Source organism: Aquarana catesbeiana, linkage group LG03 (genome assembly GCF_042186555.1).
Source record: "Aquarana catesbeiana isolate 2022-GZ linkage group LG03, ASM4218655v1, whole genome shotgun sequence".
Lineage (NCBI taxonomy): Eukaryota > Metazoa > Chordata > Amphibia > Anura > Ranidae > Aquarana > Aquarana catesbeiana.
The window spans coordinates 498598924-498612160 of NC_133326.1; the positions used below are offsets into that span (position 1 = coordinate 498598924).

At 41.5% G+C, this 13237-nt stretch overlaps 1 protein-coding gene across 5 annotated transcripts in view; it reads right to left on the bottom strand.

Annotated features, from left to right (window-relative positions):
* Positions 1-13237, bottom strand: part of CAMK2A (calcium/calmodulin dependent protein kinase II alpha) — a 425342-nt gene that overhangs the window by 52041 nt on the left and 360064 nt on the right. For 3 of the 5 annotated variants that reach the window (XR_012242924.1, XM_073621085.1, XM_073621087.1), the window contains exons 14-15: positions 8375-8407; positions 6521-6569 (exon numbers count right to left, since the gene is read on the bottom strand). Coding sequence is in view for 3 of the 5 variants with exons in the window: in XM_073621085.1 (XP_073477186.1) it covers positions 6521-6569; positions 8375-8407 (82 nt within the window). In the remaining 2 variants the exon portion in view is untranslated. The remainder of the gene's footprint in view (positions 1-6520; positions 6570-8374; positions 8408-13237) is intronic. The other 2 variants (XR_012242925.1, XM_073621086.1) reach the window with 1 other exon arrangement.

The following is a 13237-nucleotide window of genomic DNA, read 5'->3' on the forward strand; positions in this document are numbered from 1 at the left end:
GCATTGGAATCTTTGTGCTCACTTGTACTCACTCTGGCTCACGGCAGGACATCTTGGCACCGAGCGGGACACACTATTAACTGGGCAGAGCAGAATCACCCTGCAGAGAAGGGAGAGGAACAGAACATCGCTGGGAAGATACTCTGACTGAGTAAAGGGGGTGGGGCCAGTAGAAGGGACACTGTATGCAGAAACACTTACCAGTGCCGCAGCTGTAGTGCCTGACATGTGTCATCCATGGGTGCAGTGTCTGTTGGAGCACAGTGGCCACCCGGGGACCATGTGCAGTGCACACGTTGCACCCATGGATGATACGCCACTGCTTTTTATTAATGTATGCAAAACTAACTGTTTGCTATAACTGCTTATAAAGTGTGTGTGGGAGTTTGAATTCAATTTGTTAGTGTGTCTACATCTGCTAATACATTTAACACAACACAAACTGACAATGCTGCTGCCTGCTGTGCCTCCTGTGTTCATTCCTCCAGAATTGTATTTCACTAATACAAGAGACTGTCCCCGACTCAATTTTCTCTGTCACAATTGCACTAATATGGCTACAATCACATCAAGTACTAATACAAGAGTTATTTTACTGGCCAGATCACCAGGTGAAAATAGAAGGGAAAAAGCCAAAGAAGAGAAAACAGATGCAGCCACCACATCTAATGATTGGTAAGGTGCAATACATTACATTATTAGTTCTGGGTTTTATACCGCTTTAAGCACTGTGCGTCTTCTTGATGCTGAACCCTGTTACTTGGCATGTAAAAGTCCAATGCCAGAACCTCAGTAGCCACTTGAGATTTCTCCAATTGAAATGTTGGTGTTAACCTGGCCAGAACTAAAGGCACCGTATACAGCTAAGGTATAGTATCTTTGGGGCTCCATAAAGACTGAAATGCCCTAATAATGTAACTGTGACACTAACTGATAATAGAAAACATGCACTGTTTGTTGCCCTTGAGGACTGAGTAAGAGTATGGAATATACAGTATAGCATATAAAGTAGGTCAGAAATATATAAACAGTTAATTTGTTGATTTTAAAGCAGTACTTTTGGAAACTCGTGCAATAAATGTAGAACCTTTCTTTTTTGCTTGTACATTTTATTTTTTTAAATTTTGGATAGGGCATGAAAGGGTTACAGTTTGTCAGGTTTTTTTTGCAATGTGTGTCCCCACTGGACAGACTAACCCTCATTTGCTGTCATGTTTCTAGTACAGGAAGTTAGCTGAAATCACTCAAATGGAGACACAGAGGTCAATATACATTTTTAGAAAGTTATTATTTCCCATTCTAAAAAACTTGTGCTAGTCTGGGCAATTTGGTATTGAATACCTTCAGTAACATAGAAGAAGTATTTTTCCATGCCCTGGCAAATCAGTTTTTACAGTGCTCCGGGAAGGGGGCATTCAGAATTTGTATTTATGTAAACTTCACTTTGAGAGATGCTGTACAGTGATTCTGCAGCATCTGTTAAATAAAACTAAATAAACTAACACATTTGTTTGACAGTATGTTCACAGCTCTAAGGTGTTACAATGTAAACTGTGGATTAAAAATAGTCATAGTGCTTTAAATGTAATAGATGCAGCACTACAATCATCCTTTTAAAAAGCTGAATGCTAGTTAACTCTAAAAATGACAAGGCAGTGCCTCCATTGTGAAAGGGTTAAATGCTTGTTTTGTCTAGGGCAGCCATTCTCAAACGTTTTATCCCTAATAAAACCATTTAAATAATTTCAGGTCTTGAGGAACTACTACTAGAACCAATTCATTGGGCTCAGTAGAAAAATGCCGCCTACATTGGTGGCCAGTAGGAAGAAGGCTCTTTTTACAGTAATAGAATGCCAACCTTACAGACAGCTAAAAAGATTACTGGTGTCATCCTGCTTACTCTGCCATATGGTTTCGGCCCTGGCACTTGCATGCATCGTCAGATGGGAAGTCAGTTAGCCACCGCTCAAGGAACCCCGTAGCAACCTCTGGAGGAACACTAGGATTCCACAGAACCCAGGTTGGGAATGGCTGGTCTAGGAGGTAAGGAATAAGGAGCCATACTTCATTTATTCTTTGCTCCATCAGGTTTACTATCCTCAGTACCACACGTGCCCGAAAGTTACGTTCATCTAGATGTGGTTTCCCCAATGTCATCACACAAAAAGCAGGACCAGCAAGCTTGTGTTGTTTTTGAGGAGGCTGAGGGTCTGCTCACATCCCACATCCCAGAAAGTGCTGGGGTAACGAGGAATGAGGTAAGCATTGTTGCTTAAGTCAGCCATACATGGATTAAAATGCAGCCAGTTCAGTAGGGACTGGGCGAATTTCGATCCATGTATGGGCATGCCAATTGACTTCTGTAGAACCAGCCTGTTGGAAAATGTCCACATTATCAGTGGCTCTGGCTATAGCCAGCAGCCCCGATCAAGTGTATTCTGATGGGGGGGGGGTGTCCCCACTGTCAGAATACGATAGCTCAGTGGGGAGGATTCCACCATCCACATCGAATGACTGTAGATGGGGGAATCAAGTCAGTTTTTTTCTTCAGCCAGCTGGTTGAACGAAAGAAAAAAAAAAAGACTCATCTATGGGCTACTTTTTTCCTCTCTCACTGAACTAAGAATATTCAGTGCCGTGAAAAAGTATTCATACCGTCGGAAATGCTTCATATTTTGTCACGTTACAGCCAAAAACGTACATGTATTTTATTGGGACTTTATGTGATGGACCAACACAAAGTGGCACATAATTGTGAAATGGAAGGAAAATGATAAATGGTTTTCAACATTTTTTACAAATAAATATGTGAAAAGTGTAGTGTGCATTTGTGTTCAGCCCCCATTACTTTTATACCCCTTACTAAAACCTAGTGGAACCAATTTCCTTCAGAAGTCACCTAATCAGGACAACTATTAGTCGTGCACTTCACAAATCTGGCCTTTATGGAAGAGTGGCAAGAAGAAAGCCATTGTTGAAAGAAAGCGATAAGAATTCCCGTTTGCAGTTTGTGAGAAGCCATGTGGGGGACACAGCAAACATGTGGAAGAAGGTGTTTAGGTCAGATGAGACCATTTAACTTTTTGACCTAAAAGCAAAATGCTACGTGTGGCGGAAAACTAACACTGCACATTACCCTGAACACACCATCCCCACTGTGAAACATGGTGGTGGCAGCATTATGTTGTGGGGATGCTTTTCTTTAGCAGGGACAGAGAAGCTGGTCAGAGTTGATGGAAAGATGAATGGGGTCAAATACAGGGCAATCTTAGAAGAAAACCTGTTATGCCACGTACACATGGTTGGAATTTGAGCCCGCAAAAGACTGATGAGATTATTCGTCGGAAAATGCGACCATGTGTATGCTCTATCGGTCTTTTGCTGGCAGACTTCCAGCCAGCAAAAGATTGAGAGCATGCTCTCAATTTTTCGGGAGAAGTTCCTATCCGAAAATGCGATCGTGCAAAATCCCTGCGCATGCTCGGAAACAATTCAACACATGCTCGGAAGCATTGAACGTCATTTTCTCGGCTCGTCGTAGTGTTGTACGTCACCGCGTTCTTGACGGTCATAATTTCAGTGAACTTTTGCGTGACCGTGTGTATGCAAGGCAAACTTGAGCGGAATTCCGTCATATCTTTTTCCGACGAGAAAACCGATCGTGTGTACGCGGCATTAGAGTCTGCAAAAGACTTGTAGGTTCACCTTCCAGCAGGACAATGAACTTAAACATACAGCCAGAGCTACAATGGAATGGTTTAGATCAAAGAATATTCATGTGTTAGAATGGCCCAGTCAAAGTCCAGACCTAAATCCAATTGAGAATCTGTGGCAAGACTTGAAAATTGCTGTTCACAGACGCTCTCCATCCAATCTAACAGAGCTCGAGCTATTTTTCAAAGAACAATGGGTAAAAATGTCACTCTCTAAATGTGCAAAGCTGGTAGAGACATACCCAAGAACACTTGCAGCTGTAATTGCAGCAAAAGGTGGTTCTTCAAAGTATTGATTCAGGAGGGCTGAATACAAATGCACGCCACATTTTTCACATATTTATTTGTAAAAAATTTTGAAAACCATTTATCATTTTCCTTCCACATCACAATTATGTGCCACTTTGTGTTGGTCTATCACATAAAATCCCAATAAAATACATTTACGTTTTTGGTTGTAACATGACAAAATGTGAAAAATGTCAAGGGGTGTGATTACTTTTTCAAGGCGCTGTATAATTGTATAGACATGTATTGATAATGTTATAATTACTGCAATTTTTCCAACACTTTATATATTTGATTACTTTTTTCACTATTAGTTTATTGGGTGCTGCTTTATTTCTCTAATTTCTGTCAGTTTTTTCTTTTTATATATATTGCTGGAGTAGCTGTGTTTAGGGTTTTTAGGTGATGTGTTCATGGTGTAGAGTTGTCATTTGTGTTGAAACAAGCCATTGACCTTTGTAGTGCAGGGGTGGGGGCATGTACTGCTTTTTTCAAACGTGTTGTGATACTTTTCATATAGTCTTTGATGCATGAGCAATGTCTTTGAAATCGATGATAAGAAACATGAGCCTAGCAATGTAATTGTAGGAGCAGTGCAATGACAATGATCCTATGATTGCACAGAGGCTTCTATAAGCACAGTAATAAAAAATCCAACTCTAATTTTATACTTAATGTACTGGTAAACTTATCACAAAACTAGACAATTTAAATAGTGTGTGATGAAAAACGCAGGTCACCGTCACTAAAAACTACATGTTAAAGTGCATTACTGCAAAATCGTATTTATCTATGCACATCTCACATTTCCTGTAAAAATGATGCTTGGTCCCAATCATTTTACTCCATGAGCCTTCCTATCAGTCACTGAAAATAATGGGTTGCCATACACACCAGCAGATAGAATTAAAGTGCACTTGTGCCCAAGCTGTGGGCATTTAATTAGTTACATATTCTTAACAAGCAGTAAAATCTTTAAAACAAACCATCCCCAATTGAAATGTGAAATGCTAATTGAAATGTGAAGTTATTATTTCTCAAAGATAACAATAAAGTCATGTTTTGGTGGTGTCTAGTAGCTTAATAATACCTGCTGTGTATATAAGATTTCTTTTTTTCTGTTGCAAATTTAAAGACACATTTCTCCACAATTCCTAAATCTATAGAGATGAATGAGGGCTTGTTTTAAAGTGATTATGCAATAACTTTAGTGTTCATAGCCTGGCCACAAGTTCACACTAAAGTACACGAGGGAGCAGGCCCTAGCACAACCTTTACAGGAAAAGGTGAAATCTGCATATAATTTCATATTTCCTATCTTTCTGGATCAGATTGTTTTAACACACATGTTTTGCTGAAGGCAACCTCTGTGTTTGCACTTTAATTAGCATTTGCACAATTTAAATTGATTAGGTATGTGCCAGCTTTGCATTAGGTCACAAGGGTGTTAGCCTGAGTCACATTTAGCCTCCTACACAATGAAGCAGCTGCAATCTTTAAACCTATAGTTGTTTTAATATTGGTGTAAACTCAAATCCATTTTTCTTTCTTTCCTAGGCCAGCTATCATGTGCTCCTGTCCACACAAACACCTGAGCGGTTCTGGAGGAAGGTGAGGTGGGCTGGGTATATTGGAGAGACTATGGGAAGCTTGTAGGCATAGGGGCACTGCAGAGTGCTAGATGCACCCAAGGAGGCTGGGGGGCACTACATAGGGGTGGAGGTACTCCAGAGGATGACCTGGAATGACAATGGAAAATGTCCAGAGTACTTGAGAAGATTGCAGATATGTAAAGGGCTGGCAGCTAGGGTGCTCGTGCATGTGATTGGAGGAATCGGCAAGGGGCAATGAAGAGTAATGGGAGATACCTGAGTGGTCTAGGTGGTACTTGTGGGAGCTGGGGGGAACAGTAGGAGATTTGGGGGGGCACTGCAGGGAGCTAGGGGGCTGAGGAGGTGGTGGTGGGGGCCTGCAGGGGGTTGTGTGCAGAGATGCTTCCCCCAGCTTGCACTTACTTTTCAAACCTCCCCTCAGAACAAACACCCAGCAAAAGGTGAAACTTCCCCTATTCTGGTTTCGTGCATAAGGGAGAAAGGAACAATGGCACTTGTCTTCATAGGGTGCTTGTTCTGAAAGGAGTTCTGTGTAAATCTATGCTCCTTTGCATCTGGTAAGGCATTGATTTCTGAGGCCAGCTAGAGCAGTGCCTGGTGCTGGGATACAGAGCATCCCAGCACCAGGCACCTACTGCTGCTCTTCAGGGTGTCCTGTAATCTGTGGGATAGCCCCCAGTTCCCAGGATACTTACTAACTATAACCATGGTGGCTCCCTTAGTGGCAAGGCCATATAGGTTGTGGTAGGTTTTAACATAGAAATACATGATCTCTGAATTAATTTTTGTACACACCTGGTGCAAGGAATTAGTTACATTCAGACAAACATACCTGTACCCAATAGTGTTAAAAATATGTGCAAGTCCTACATTGGTGTCTGGGTGCAAATGAAGTGGACCACATACCTTTGGTATCTTCGTCTTCAATAGTTGTATTTGTACTTTCTGATGATTCCTGAATAAAAGCCAGAAAGGGGGGAAGAATTGTGTTATTTCAGGTGAAACAGCATACTATGTGTTTTGGGCACCAGAAAAGCACCCCATGGTGAGGAGGTTCTTGCTGTGCATCACAATACGTCCTGTTCAGAAGTTGAGGTGAAGTTCCCCTGCTTTCTAAATATTGGCCACTAGATGTCACCACTGACCAAGAAAAATGTGTTATAGTGATAAAATCCTGTACTTTTTTATAGTTCTTTATCAACAGCAGCTCACTGTATTCTTTTGCTGAGAACATAAAACTATTTTATATCCCAACATTATGTGCAGTCTTCATGTCTAGGAGGCAATTACAGCTCCCACATATCCCAATACCAGCTGCACCAACTGACTGCACACAGAGCTGTGGCTACAAACACAGCTGCTCATTCCTCTGTGAGCCCCATAGTGAGGATGACATCGCCATCTGCTGGGCAAAAAAGGTACTGGACAATTTATTACAGAATGCCTTTGTAATGGTCCATTGCCTTCTTGTGCATAGCAAAGAGCATGTGCTGTACAGTGGGCAAAAAAAGTAGGCTGCTCGGACTGGCACAGTTTGTAATTTCATTGTACAGAATGTCCATAAACATAACTAATTTGATAAAGCAATGCAAAAATGATGATGACTATGATGTGCAAACTGTATTATACCTTTAAAACCAGGCAATCAGGTCTGAGAACTCATCTCAGTTAAAGAAAACACCCCATTTTTCTCACAATAGATTTACTTTAAGAGAAGGTTCCTAAATGCATTGAGTGGGTTACTGGATTTGGCACATCACAGCTGCTTTTTGCGCTGCCTTACTAAATCAGCCAACTAAAAGCTAGTAGCTATATATTTTATATGAGTTTATAACAAATATGGAGTTACATTTATTAAGTCCACTTTAAAAAAAACTCCACCAACAATACTCTTAAGCCTCAGCTTTGGGTATGCATGTTACTGCAATTACTAGCAATTCTAGGCAGTTAGGAATTACAGTGATTTCACACAAATATATTATCTTCTCTTTCTTCTGGAGACCCGTGTAAAAGGGTATTTTCAGTGTATTTTTAATGAGAATTTGCTACAGTGTTTAGGGCATTCTAAGTCTAAGGGTCTGTGTCGACAAGCTTTTGTTCACATCAGAAGTGCTTCTCATCCCATACAAGTCTGTGGGAATGCAAAAGCAGCTAGAAGCAGGTTGGTGCACCTTGGAAGGACAAATGAAGGTCAACTGCACCTGTGAAGGAAACTAGATGGAACAGGTAAGCACTTCAAACTGATCTTAGATTCAAGGTTAAATGAGCAAGCTGCATTCTGCCATCCACACAACTCTGAAGCGCATCAACACAGGCCCTTATGCTTTATTATTCCATTCTCTAGTGGGATCTACGCATGAATATAAGAATTGTCTTCGGTAGCTGACTTCTGCCATGGATGGGAGTGATGCAGCGTACTTCTGTAAAATTCCACTATGTGTAATGATTCCACCAGATCATCCCAAAGCATGTAGTCAGTGTACACAACTGGACCTGTCTACTAAACAATATGTTTTTGTAGCTATAACCTGATGTGTCCTGTGCCATTCTGAGTAGACCAAAACTCCTTGTAAATTGAGCAGTCTGAAGTTTCAAGCCTTTTAGGCCTTCAACAAATGTTCCAGCGGTGCTGAAAATGTATTGTTCAGTATCTGTAAATTTATCACCCCTTTTCCAGACTGTTCTGTTTACAGGGAACTGCAGAGCTCCTTACTGGGACTCAGAGGAACCAGCACTGAATAAGACAAAACATAGACTCACCATCAACTGGACACTGGAACTGGACTTTCTTTTCTGGAAAAACAAGGAGAACAGATAGGAAGGATAGTGAGACACACAGCCAGCAGCACAGTGACCACAGAGGGAAGCACAAAAGACAACACAGTGACTGCAAGCAATACCAGAAGCACTGGGAAAAAAAACATGGTGCCAAAAGCATGAAGATATACAATAGGAACACAAAAGGACAACAAAGCAGGGGCAGCCATATAACACATCAGAAGCAAAACTGAAATAAAAGGAGGAAGCTGAGAATTATGGATTGCTGGTGTTATAGCAAGCAGCAAAGTAGCACAAGATATGAAAGGAGGTTAAGGTGTGAGTGTTTCTTACACGGTGTGCTGCAGAAGCATATAGAAGCAAAAGCACAATCAGAGGGTAGAGAAGGGAGCACAGCGGGAGACATACATTAAAAAGAGGCATCCTAACATGTCACCAGAATGTCAACCTGCACAAAAGTGAGTGACAAAGGTAAGAGAAGTACATGGCCAAGGCTCAGGACAGAACACAGTGACCAAAATTGAATCAGGAGAGAGAATGGAACCAGCAAGCAGAGCCTGAATGAAGCAATGGTTTTCTGCATTAAAGGGAACCTGTATATATACTGATAACACATCTCTGCTCTCAGCCTATTAAATAGGTTTTGTGTTCTTATGTATTCTTTTCTAATTCATCTCGATCGTGACATATGTCTTTTAGTACATGCTGAGGGGCAAAACAAACTCTGTAAAAATGCTATAGTTTAAAGGTTCAGTTTACCCAAAAGGTATATTCTAGCAATAGGTGAAGCCTGGTGAGCTGAGTCAATCCCTGGCTTCTAATATGTTTTTGATACTCCAACTGTGAACTCTTCCCACAATCCTTTCTCATCATCTTTTCTGGTCTTTCTGGGGGTTTTGGTCGTTCCTGTCTACTTTTAGAAGTTCTAGAACTGTCGGGGCTGGGCTCAGCCCTTCCTTCCTCTGAGCTGGTCGCTCAGCTGTTGGCTAATTGCCATCCTCATTGACTCCAGACTCAGAGAAAGACTCTCTTTTAAGGAACGCTTGCGGAAGCCTCCTGTACGTTTGTCTTCGAGCTTTGCAGTCCCACCCTTGCCTCTCTCACCTCTTATGCCTCCTGGTACAGAGTCGGTCAGTGAAGATGAACCCATGCACTTGGGCTTAACGCGTCTCTCTGCGGATGAGAGAACCTTTAGGAGGAGGGAGAGATTGTGCCTTTATTGTGGCCAGGCAGGTCATTTTTTGAAGTGTTGTCCTACCCGTCCAGGGAACGCCCAAACATTGAGGTCCTGTCATGGACACACCTTGGATGGCGTTGTTTCATCCCCCGTTATCCAGAAGCCTCTGGTTTTGGTTACTCTTTTTTGGGCTGATTCGTTCGACGAGATACAGGCTCTAATTGACTCTGGGGCTGCAGGCCTGTTAATTGATGCTGCCTTTGTATCGCAGCACTCGATTCTGCTGCAGCTGCGTGACACTCCACTTGTCATTGAGGCTCTTGACGGGAGACCTCTACAGCCTGCCCATGTGACTCATGAGACTGTTCCATTGTCCACCATGAGATAATCAGTAATTTCAGGGCTTGAAAGTTTGCTTGAGAGTTGACATAAGCACGCTGGCAACTGTAACCGTTATCACCAGAGGCATGCCTTGAATGTAGCAAAGCTTGGGAAACATTAAGGCCTCATTTACACTGGATTCGACTGCAACGTAGTCTAGCGTATTTCTGCAGACGGGTTTGAATAGTTGCAGGCGCTCAGCCTGTACAAAGCAATGACAGGCTTAGTGAGGCCGCAGCTATCTGGGGGTTTTTTGGATAAAGTCAAATATGGTACTAATGGAGACAGATGATCTTCCCAGAAAGCAAGGAATAAGCTGGATTCTTGCTGCAGCTGTCAGTAAACTCCGATGTAAATGAGGAATTAAGTCATTGGGTTTGGTTTCACTTTAAGGGCTGAAATAAATGGAGGTTGTAGTGATAAGGTGATAAGGAGAACAGTATGGCTCACAAGGTCACAGTTAATGAATTAGTTTCCTGGCAAGAAGAAGAGGGCTATGCTAGAAGTCCTTGCTCCTGCTGATCATGGCTAGGCTTCCCCTACTGCATAAATTCTGGAAATCCCTAATTCACTACCATGAGGGGAATAAAAATGCAGCAGGAGGGTCTTTTTGGTCTCATTTAGAGTGGTGAACCCCTAGAACCATGGCTATTAACGGTTAATGTTTAAGTTATATTTCAGAAGGTTAGGTAAGGAGTGTTAGGCTACATTCTAGGGTTAAGGGTAATTGTAAGGGTTCGTTTTTTTAAGGTTAGAGTTAAAGTTACAATGAAGTTAAGTGGTAAGCATAATTTTGGAAATAACTTAAAATATATCTGAAGCCAAAACTTTTTTTAAATCTTGGATAGACTAGGATATGGTTAACAGTTTTTTTTGCTATCTGTATCTCATTCGAGGGAATCATTCTCACTTTCTTTCCTATAGGCACAATAGGAAGTAAAAAGAAATCTCTCCAAAATAAAGGAAATATTCTCTGAGAAAGTTGGGTTCCCATTGGAAGATTTCCCATCTATTCTTGGTCGGATAACAAATAAAAAATTCATATTTTTTCCTTACTTTGAGTCTTCATGACAATTGTCACCAGGACATATAAAGAATACAGTGAGGGAAAGAAGTATTTGATCCCCTGCTGATTTTGTACACTTGCCCACTCACAAGGAAATGATCAGTCTATAATTTTAATGGTAGGTTTATTTTAACAGTGAGAGACAGAATAACAATAAAAATATCCAGAAAAATGCATTTCAAAAAAGTAATAAATTGATTTGCATTTTAATGAGTGAAATAAGAATTTGACCCCTTCGCAAAACATGGCTTAGTACTTGGTGGCAAAACCCTTGTTGGCAATCACAGAGGTTAGATGTTTCTTGTAGTTGGCCACCAGGTTTGCACACATCTCAGGAGGGATTTTGTCCCAGTCCTCTTTGCAGATCCTCTCCAAGTTTTCAAGGTTTTGAGGCTGACGTTTGGTAACTTGAACTTTCAGCTCCCTCTACATATTTTCTATGGGATTAAGGTCTGGAGACTGGCTAGGCCACTCCAGGACCTTAATGTGCTTTTTCTTGAGCCACTCCTTTGTTGCCTTGTCCATGTATTTTGGGTCATTGTCATGCTGGAATACCCATCCACGACCCATTTTCAATGACCTGGCTGTGGGAAGGAGGTTCTTACCCAAGATTTGGTGGTGCATGGCCCCATCCATCGTCCCTTTGATGCGTTGAATTTGTCCTGTCCCCTTAGCAGAAATACACCTCCCAAAGCATAATGTTTCCACCTCCATGTTTGATGGCGGGGATGGTGTTCTTGGGGTCATAGGCAGCATTCCTCCTCCTCCAAACACGACGAGTTGAGTTGATGCCAAGGAGCTTGATTTTGGTCTCATCTGACCAAAACACTTTCACCCAGTCCTCCTCTGAATCATTTAGTTGTTCATTATGGGCCTGCACATGTGCTTTCTTGAGCAGGAGGACCTTACGGGCGCTGCAGGGTTTCAGTTCTTCACGTCATAGAGTGTTATCAATTGTTTTCTTGGTGACTATGGTGCTAGCTGCCTTGAGATCATTGACAAGATTCTCCTGTGTAGTTGTGAACTGATTCCTCACCGTTCTCATGATCATTGAAACTCCATGAGCTGGGATCTTAAGTGGAGCCCCAGACCGAGGGAGATTAACAATTAATTTGTGTTTCTTCCATTTGCTAATAATTGCACTGATTGTTGTCACGTTCTCACCAAGCTGCTTGATGATGGTCTTGTAGCCCATTCCAGCTATGTGTAGGTCTACAATCTTGTCCCTTACATTCTTGGACAGCTCTTTGGTCTTGGCCATGGTGGAGAGATTGGAATCTGATTGATTGCTTCTGTGGACAGGTGTCTTTTATACAGGTGACAAGCTGAGATTAGGAGCGCTCCCTTTAAGGGAGCGCTCCTAATCTCAACTTGTTACCTGTATAGAAGACACCTGTGAGTCAGAAATCTTGCTGATTGATACAGGATCAAATACCTACTTCACTCATTAAAATGCAAATCAATTTATATCTTTTTGGAAATGTGTTTTTCTGGATATTTTTGTTGTTATTCTGTCTCTCGCTGTTAAAATAAACCTACCATTAAAATTATAGACTGATCATTTCCTTGTCAGTGGGCAAACGTACAAAATCAGCAGGGGATCAAATGCTTTTTTCCGTCACTGTACATAGACAGCAACATAAATTTAACAGAGGTTCCAATCCTTCATACAAAGCTATAAAGAAAAATTTTTTGACTTTAGATACACAATAAAGTATATCTAAAGTCAAAACTTTTTTTTATTTATAGAGTCGGAGAGGGTTAAAATGTGTGTCTGTTTGAGAAATTGTCACAGGAGCAAGTGTTCAATTTAGAAGATTTCCCCAGTTTTACTGTTCTGCGTCAACTCAAAATTTTGGCTCTACACTTACTTTCATTCAAAGTGACATTGGTAACAGGATAATTAGAGAGAATTAATTACCCTTATGAAGACATAGACAGCTATAGAAGCCTTGCAAGGATTCTAATGCCCCGTACACACGATCGGATATTCCCCCAGCAAAAGTCCAATGTGAACTTTTGGTCAGAAATTCCGACTGTGTGTATGCTCCGTTGGACTTTTGCTGGCGGAATTCCCACCAGCAAAAGATTGAGAGCAGGTTCTCTATTTTTCAGTCGGAAAAAGTTCCGATCGGAAATTCCGATCGTCTGTACCAATTCCGATGCGCAAAATTCCTACGCATGCTCGGAAGCATTGAACTTCATTTTCTCGGCTCGTCGT